This window comes from Trachurus japonicus, chromosome 6 (genome assembly GCF_045865225.1).
Source record: "Trachurus japonicus isolate A0001 chromosome 6, Traja_1.0".
NCBI lineage: Eukaryota > Metazoa > Chordata > Actinopteri > Carangiformes > Carangidae > Trachurus > Trachurus japonicus.
The window spans coordinates 14,537,430-14,546,603 of NC_140912.1; the positions used below are offsets into that span (position 1 = coordinate 14,537,430).

At 42.5% G+C, this 9,174-nt stretch overlaps 2 protein-coding genes across 3 annotated transcripts; one reads left to right on the plus strand and one right to left on the minus strand.

Annotated features, from left to right (window-relative positions):
• The first annotated feature begins 913 nt into the window (after positions 1–913).
• On the plus strand, positions 914–4,585 carry lactb (lactamase, beta). 2 transcript variants are annotated; one of them, XM_085779128.1, is made up of 6 exons: positions 914–1,401; positions 1,532–1,598; positions 2,889–3,079; positions 3,193–3,511; positions 3,587–3,752; positions 3,937–4,585. In XM_085779128.1, the coding sequence occupies exons 1-6, from the start codon at positions 1,015–1,017 to the stop codon at positions 4,454–4,456; spliced, it is 1,650 nt and encodes a 549-aa protein (XP_085635254.1). In that variant the 5' UTR covers positions 914–1,014; the 3' UTR covers positions 4,457–4,585. The 2 variants fall into 2 exon arrangements, with proteins under 2 accessions (XP_085635254.1, XP_085635253.1); XM_085779127.1 differs by having other exon boundaries at positions 960–1,413.
• Positions 4,586–5,871: 1,286 nt separating this feature from the next.
• On the minus strand, positions 5,872–7,475 carry nrg4 (neuregulin 4). The gene is made up of 5 exons (XM_085779145.1): positions 7,406–7,475; positions 7,147–7,180; positions 6,966–7,059; positions 6,636–6,788; positions 5,872–6,494 (listed from the first exon to the last, which is right to left on the minus strand). Exons 2-5 carry the CDS (start codon positions 7,151–7,153, stop codon positions 6,413–6,415), a joined length of 336 nt encoding a protein of 111 aa, XP_085635271.1. The 5' UTR covers positions 7,154–7,180; positions 7,406–7,475; the 3' UTR covers positions 5,872–6,412.
• Positions 7,476–9,174: the final 1,699 nt, after the last annotated feature.

A 9,174-nucleotide genomic window follows, 5' to 3' on the forward strand; every position in this document is an offset into this window, starting at 1 on the left:
TTGTACAGAAGATAGGCTATTTGTGAAAAGAGCGTAGTCTTCAGGTGCAGAGAATATGACCACCAGAGGCCAGAAAAGAGGCAATTTACTCATAGAGTCTTTTAATAAGCCACAAATCTCTTTGACACCTACATTTTTTTTGACTTGCTCAAAATTGAATTTATCCTGCAGATCTGTTTTACAGGTTGATATACAACCATCAATTTAGGAATTATTTCTAATCACCGGAAAAGCTTGTAAATCATTTTGACCCTGTTGTGGGATGTGTGGTCATGTTTATGACTTAACATTACTTGCTGGCTGTGGGGCCAGCAAGGTGTGGTGGTAGGCTACTGGCCTGTAGTGGACTCTGGCATCCACATAATTGCGTAATAACTAAATACAATAAACTTTCAATTGCAGGGCAAACAGGGACATTTTAGGCTACTCTGCACAATACAATTCTGAGGGACATTTTTTACCTAAAATTCATTTCACTTGAAATCAATCAGTTTCAGTGGCTGCACACAAGATCATCTGCAGAAACTCTGTCTCTGTTTTTGTGAACATCAGTGCACACAAAGCAGAAAACTGTGTAAAGATCCGATCTTAAAATCCCAACAGTGTGGGACAGTGAAACTGTTTTACCAGTTCAGATCAGTTCACTGTAGCTACTGACTTTATTACCTACCACAACGACTGCTTTACATGTGATTAAGTATTTGGCATGTATAAAGCCAAATTGAAAACATTTACATCTTTATATCATTAACAATGTACTATTCGTTGTGTTATCATTATGCATTGGCTGCTTTTAACAATGAAAAACATTCATACTGCACTAATGCACCGACCGTCCTGACCGTGGGTTCACCCCTCACCCCCCCGCTGAGCGCCTCATCGATGTTGTCCGAATCATGATTTGATTCATCTGGTCTGGTTCGAGGACGCAAACAGGAAGTAAGCAAGTTGTCGGTAACTGCCTGTGCAGCTGCGGCCAACAACAAAAACAAAAACTGAGCAGCGTATCTAACAATGTCGCGGTTGTTTTTACCAAACCGCTTCAGTGCCACATGTCCTCCTCTGCTGTCCGCGCGGGACTCGGCTCTGTTGTTGACGCTGCGAGCTGCAGCACGAGCCAAGCAGCAACAGCCAGTCGCGCGCAGTGTTTTCACTCAACAACAAAGACGATACGTGAGTCGGTCCAACACGGTTTTCTCCCAACACCGGGCCAAGTCGTGGCTCTGGGTGTGCGGCGGGGTCGGTGTCGGCGCGGGCGTCGCTTTAGCCGTCGGCCTGAAACATCGCAGCGACACAACCAACAGCTCGTGCGGCGGTAAAGTTGCAGCTGCCGTCGCAGAGAGGACGGGTCGATACGGCGCCGCAGTTCAAGTGAGCAGAGAACTAGTGGAGCGGATAAAGGTAGGCACAGAGGTAGGCCCGCTGACTGTCAACCTGCTGGCTGGGTGCAGTTATATATCACTGACCTCCGTGTCTCCTGCCTGACCTCAGTGACACCTGTGTCAGTTCACTGTTGTCTGTCTGTTGTCAGTTAGAGGTGGGGGCTCCTGGGCTGGTGGTGGGGGTCTCTGTGGACGGTGTTCAGGTCTGGTGTGAAGGTTGGTACCACTCTTGCAAAATACACATGGCTACAATACCACTGTAATTAATTGTAAGTTCTCTACTATTTGTCGGTAGGAGACTAATTAAAGCTGTCCAGTGTTTGAGCATGTTCTTTGTTCAACCAGGACAACAATTGCCTTTGGTACATTTGTGACATAACAATTATGCTGTTTCACTTTTTCCATTATTAAGTAATGCAAATTATAGTAAATAAGCCCATTACTTTAGTTGAGGGACCTATTGTTTGCTTGTAAACCATGAAAAAAGGTTTAAAAGTCCCTTCCTGTTTTGAGTGTCTTCATATTGTTTATTTAAATCTACACCAAACAAGATGACATTTACAGTATAATCACATTAAACAGCTGTAAGCAGCAATTGCTAGTTGTCAGATTCCTCACCATGTTTAACCAATGTTGAAGCTGTTAAGCAGTTGCTGGCATAATGCCAATAATACTGGCAACTTGCTTTGTGGACTTGGCTGTGTAAACTGTTTGCTCATCACTGATTTGAATGGTCCAACATTGGCCCTAATGATGAATTAATGCTAGTATATATGATCAATATTGCAATAGATCATTGTTGAAGGTTCCCACACAATATTTGCCAATACTCCAGAAATCTGCTATTGTTGCTGATTTCATGCCACTTTTGCCAAAAATGTTCTTGCAGAAACACATTGGCTGTATTGGTTTATTACATGCAACAAATCTAGGGACAAGAACAAGAAACATAAGAGGTGGATAATAATTAACAAATAGCTTAGTTTTTTAGCTCTGTTTACCTTGGAACACAAGTAGCCCAGTTGCATTTCTGGCCTTTTGTTTATATTAGGGGTCAACCGATTATCAGCATGGCTGATATCAGCCATTTTTTTCACAGACAAACCGATAAAATAAATGTATTTTAAAACGCACTCCTTTGGCTCTGATGCAGCTGTTTCTTTGCCTAAAGTCATCACTCTTGGTTGTGTAACAAGTCCCACCCACAGCCCCCACTGAACCAAGACTAGTGTTGGGGTTTGTGTTATTCTACAAAAATGTAAGGTCTTTTTATCACAGATTTTCAAAGTTTCAACAGTATACTCAGTCTAATCCCAGGTGTGTTATTCTAAATTTTGACACCAAAATTTTGGTTATTGGTTTCCCTGATTGATTGGTATCGGTATTGGCCCTGAAAAAAGATATTGTTTGATCCCTACTTTTGTTTGTGTCAAGAATCAAACAAGCAGATTCCTTGAGAAACCACAGTTATATGTACATATGTTTAATATTCTTTATGTAATTCAGGGTTGGGTTATGCTGATTTGGAGAACCGTGTGCCATGCACCCCAGAGACGGTGATGCGAATCGCCAGCATCAGTAAGCCCCTCACATCTGCAGCTGCTGCACGACTGTGTGAGGAAGGGAAACTAGATCTCGATGTCCCAGTCCAGAAATATGTCCCAGAATTTCCCCAGAAACAATTTGACAAACAGGATGTAAGTCATTTGAAGTAATGCAAAATGTAATACACATTTTTCCATCTTAGGAATCCTATGTAGTTCACTCTTGTGTTCAGCTCACATGCACATTAATTATTCTGTTCTTTCAGGTCACAATAACCCCTCGTATGATTCTGTCCCACCTAAGCGGGATAAGACATTATGAGAGGGATCCAAAGAAAGTGAAAGAGGACAAGGAGAAAGCTAAGCGACTTCTGAAGCCGCCAGTTAAAGAGAAAGAGGATGAAAAGAGGTCATCTGAAAACAAAGACAAACCCACAACAGAACAGAGCATTAAAGGCAAAGACGCTACTCAGGCTCAGAAGAAAAAGGAGTTTGAACATGAAGAGTATTACTTGAAGGACAACTTTGAAAGCGTCACTCAGGCCTTGGACCTCTTCAAGGACGACCCACTCATCTTCAAACCTGGTAAGCAGCACACTTCCTCGCTTAACATTTCTATGTTGATGCGGTCATGAGCAGGACTTATTTTGCTTTATGCAGGTACCACTTTTTTGTACTCCACTCATGCCTTTACCCTGCTAAGTGCTGTTATGGAGCAAGCTGCTGGCCAGCGTTTCCTGGATATCATGATGAACATGTTTCGTGAACTGGGGATGCTCAACACTGTGCCTGATGAGAATGACCCCATTATTTACCACCGATCCAGGTAATGTAGAATAACTAATGTCAATTTAAGTCCAAAAGAAAGGGGCAAGTGGCTGTAGGGGAGATGAATCACATCAGAGTGGATCAGCCTGTTATTTCTTCGAGATTGTTGTGATTGCTTGTGATTGTTTCTCTGTGCACATTGCATGTTAATAATCCAGTGGTTGATGATGCCCCCTCCACAGATATTATCATCTCAACAAGAGAGGACGTGTTGTTAACTGCCCGTATGTAGACAACTCCTACAAGTGGGCAGGAGGCGGCTTCCTTTCCACTGCTGGAGACCTGCTGCTGTTCGGTAATGCCCTGCTCTACAGCTACCAGCTGGCCCAGCTGAAGGACACGGAGGGCTTGCAGCCTGGATTCCTCAAACCTAAAACCGCCTTAGATCTGTGGGCACCAGTTGACAGGACAGAGGGCGGCTGGGATAAGGATGGACTGTACGCCCAAGGCTGGCTTGTAGTGGAGAAACTGCAGAAGTATGGCCAGTGCAGGAAGCGCAGACACTATGTGTCGCACACAGGCGGCGCTGTGGGAGCCAGCAGTGTCCTCTTGGTGTTACCCAGTGAGGAGGAGATGGACCAGCGCCAAGGACTGAGACCACAGGGAGTGGTGGTCACAATCATCACTAATATGCAGTCTGTGGGACTCAATAACACAGCACTGAAAATTGCACATGAGTTTGACAAAGCCAGATGCCTGTAAAAGTAAGTTGTTTGCTCAAATGCATAAGTTTACATTTTACTGAGACATTTTGTGATCTTGTGTGATTTTGATACATTTTTTTTGAAAAGTGTGAAGAGGGTGTTTTAGGAATAAATGTTTTATCAATGACTTTATGTGCAGTTTTTGAAATGCTAGGTAAATTTAGATTTTCAATTCCCCGGCAGGGACACCATTTGGCCACTAGGTGGAAGCAGTTTACTGCATCTCTAACAATAAGAAGAGCCCACTGAACTGTGGTATCAGTGCAGAGTGCTTTCCACAGCAGGTAGGGCAACTCTCACAATGAATAAAATTTGAATTTAATCAGTTAACAAAAACATTCCATACATAGCGGAAATAAGTTGGATGCTATTCAAAGCATTGTGCTACAGCGTCGAGGTTTATGGAGCGACCTTTTAGGGCTCACCCTGCCCAAATATTTCCTCATACCATTGTGATGTTCCTTTTGAAAACTGATGTGTGTTGACCAAATGTTACTCTGTCAACAATGCATTATTTGCATGTCAAAATGGGCGTAAATACAATGTATTCACCTCTGTGCCAGCTGTAAGATCACTATTGTACAGTGCCTTAGTACAAGTCACTTAGTCTTTGAATTTAACAAGGACTCACAGCAGAGTTCACTGTTTTAATGGTGAGTGAAGAATGTTTGGGAGAAACTAAGCTGTCAGCTGTCCAAATGTGTCCTCCCTCCATAGTTGGCTGAAACTGTGCAAGAATACTGGAAGTCCCTCAAAACAGAAAGACTTGACAAACTATTGGCAATGCAGTCCAACGAGTTTTAATTCCTCTTCTAAGTTAGCTCAACTGAAGTCGACTTGATGCCACCATTCTCATTAGAAAACTCCTGGGATCTCCTGTGCCCCTGTTTTTAGATTTAAGGGGACTGATGAATGGCTTGGGATAGGCTAATTATACAGACTCCCACACACAGTGCATTTGCAAGATAGGCAGCGTGTGTGTGTGTGTTCCTGCATGTCCAGCTTTGTGAGAGGTCAGTTTTGTTTTTTTAAACTACACAGTGAATGTATTTCTAAAGACTGAAGTTATCCTGAACTGCCCTGGCTTCGGTAGGGGGCAATTATGGTTTAGGGTTAAGATTAAATTTAGGGTTAGGTTAAGAGCAGACTACAGGCTGAGGTGAGGAATGAAGTGCCGATGGTTAAGTTTAGAGGCTGAGAACGACTGGTCTGTGTTTGTGTGTGTGTGTGTGTGTGTGTGTGTGTGTGTGTGTGTGTGTGTGTGTGTGTGTGTGTGTGTGTGTGTGTGTGTGTGTGTGGTGTGTGTGTGTGTGTGTGTGTGTGTGTGTGTGTGTGTGTGTGTGTGTGTGTGTGTGTGTGTGTGTGTGTGTGTGTGTGTAGTCTCCCACTAGAAATCACAGTCAAATGATTCAGTAGAGATCATTGCATATATTTACACAATTACAAAATATTTACTTGTAACATATTGAGCAATGCATATTCATTCATGTACACAAGGGGTTGTTTTATAATCCCCTATTATTTGTTCAATATTTCGAATAATATTTCACAAAATATTTTTTTTACATAGTCCTACTACGCTTTGTAAATACATTCAAGACAAAGCACAGATTGAAATGCGTTTTAACACGAGTAACACCAGTGCCAACCCCTTAGCTCTGTTAAAAAGGCTACTGTCCCAGGTGTGATTCAGTTCTCACCCACTCACACGTGTTTCACACCACGTCTGTGTGCGAGTGTGTTAATGAATTACACCTTTCCCTAGCAAACCGCATGGAATCCAGAAATCTCACGAAAACGATTAAATCAGCTCTCAGCACCCGTCTTGACTCTCAGCAACCCGCAGCTTCCCTCCCTCTATTGGTCTTTAATTGTTATCATAAGATTTTTTTTTTCATCACCCCATCCAACACAGAACCAAAAGAGGAAACAAAAACGTGTGCAGCAAGAAAGACTATACTCTTGGTTTTACTCTCCAGTACGGTTGCTGGTTGTTCTGTTGGCTCTGTTGGCTCTGCTGCTTGGCCTTCAACATCCTGTGTGTGGACACAAGTAATAGTCATTAGCTTTAAAAGAGTACATCCTGGCTGAAGTACAATCACACTACTATGGCACACCTTATTTTATTTTTAGATATCTAGAGAAAATTGGCAACCCTTCATCCATAATGTACTTACCTGCGGACGTAGAAGATAACAACTGCCAGCAGCGCTAAGATGAGAAGGGCAACAATGACCATGGCTGCAATTAACCCTGCCTCCCCTGCATTACCGACTGTGCTCGGGAGCTGAAACTGCTCACATCTGCTTCCTTTGTAATCTTCATTGCACCTGAAGTAAGATGTGACGTACAAAAATGTAGACAGCCCGTCAGAACAACAAAAAGTCAACAAACAATATTGCTATTCATTGAAATCAACAGGTATCTCTACAAAAAGGTTAAAGGTTCCTGAAGCCTTGTTTTTACTGTTGATAATTGAGTATTTTGAAAAAAATGTTTTAACTTACACACAGGAGAGCGAATTCATAGAAGGTATTTTGTAGCATGTCCCACCATTCATGCAATAGGTGGCCTCCTGCCCATCACAAGGGTCTCCATGTTCTACACAAACATTTCAGAAGACATCAGTAACACAAATGACCAGTCACTTTAAAGAGTGTTTTGTTTCTTCTGATCTTTTCTAGTTACCTGCCATAATCTGTAATGTATTTCTTAGAGTTTCCTGAGAACACAAGAAATATTTTTATCACAGAGAAGAAAATAATCTGTCACCAAAGAGGAAAGAATGACATAACCAGAAGTTTCAGATGCCAATGACAGAAACAAACCTGCACATAAGTAAACCATTTCTTAAAGCTGAAAAGCCTTGTGAAAATTAAATGTTTTTGAGTTTTGAGAGGAATATATAATTTCCCTGACTGAATTAGATGAAAAAGTCTGTACATACCAGCTTGTGAAATCCCTGCTTTTGGCAGTTAGTGCAGGTGGTAGTAGTGAAGGTGACTCATAACGATGCTTCAAAATAACTCGGGACTGCTTTATGTCGGACCATCCTCATGTGGGCGTGTTCAACCTGTGGCCTAGAAAAATGTTGTGATTGCAGTTTGTCCACATTGTAAATGGCAAGCTAAACGTCAGGATACCAGGGTAATTTGCTAGAGTGTGTCATAAATAGTGTCATTTGCCGGTGTGTGAGTAAATCAGAAATGGCTGTCAGAGGCCTAAAAAGTCGGTGTCAGAGCATCGAAGCCCATGTCAGATGAAGACTCAAGCGGGTGACGTTTTGTTTTTGTTCTCTTCTCACTTCAGTCATGACGTCAAGTGGAAAGTGGGTGAAGAAATCACCTGTTGTGCATGTGTGCTCAGTGTGCCTGGGTTTGGTTGGAAACAACTTGAATGCTTGGTATGCAAAGAAGGCATGAATGGAATCGTGGGAACTTTTTTGTAGTCTAAGAACACACATCACATAACACCACTTCCTTCAGACAAATAATTACTGCTTCACGCTCAGTACCGTTAGTTGAGTCATCAACTGGCCGACATTTCTGCTCGGTTTCTGACTATTTGATCACACTGGGAATAAATGCCCTTACCTCATAGGCCTGCCATGGTTACATTTCATTTTGTTAATAATGGGGAGACCACTTTCTAAAAAGACACCCTTTTTAACTAATGGGCATATTAATAGCAGTAAATTGTACACTAATGCTTCACAGATTAATTACATACAGTTATATAAGAACAACTTTTGGCCTGGCCAAGTTTAAAGATAAATCCTTGACTGGTGTTATTCGTCCTCCAGCATATACTGTATGCTTTATAGTTTAGAAAAAATCCAAGGTTCTTAAGAGAGAGAAAAGAGTTGGACCTTTTACCCTTTGGAAAAACTTGCATTAACATTCCCAACTGCAGATTTTATGGCTTCAAAGAAAATTAGAACTCCATTAACAACCAAATACACAACTTCTCCTACCCTATAAAAAAAGATGCACTCCAGCCAAAAAGGACTTTGACAACCTGGAAACCCACAGGTTCTTTTTTATTGATTGTTGCACTACAGCACTATAAAATGACAAACCAAAATGGGTTATTAACCATTTTACAAACCATTGACCATCACTTTATGAAGGCTCCTTTATTATCCCTAATTGGTATAGCCTAATAGCCTATATGTGGTAAAACCAGTAACAATTCAGACAATGTTTATTCTCCACGTAGCCTTTTTTGGTGTTTCCGGGGCCTAATTCCTCTGCTACATTTTTTTTTAGGACACAACTAGAATAGGGGGAGGAGGAGGGGGGGGTCCCCTTTTTTTCCGTGTGTGTGGGTTGTTATCGCGAGGAACTCTGAAGCTCAAGAGGTGAAGTGAAGCGAGAATGTTTTTCTACGACGACGCTTCCAGGGTGGCACGGAAAGAGGGACGTCTGCGGGTTCTTTACGACTTAACGGGAACATAGAGTAGCTACAGATATCGATATTATTGTGTGGTTGTGTGCGTGCGTGCGTGCGTGCGTGCGTGTGTGTGTCTTGAGTGTGTTTTTGTGAACCTATAGCCAGGTTTTTCCTCCGCGTTCACGCCGCCGCTCGTCACACATCTGTAGTGTCGCCGCTGGAATCCCGTTTTCAGCACCTGGACAGCTCCCCCTCCTCTTCCTCCTCCTCCCCCTCCTCCTCCTCCTCCTCCTCCTCTCCCCCCACGGTCGTGAACCTCTTCTT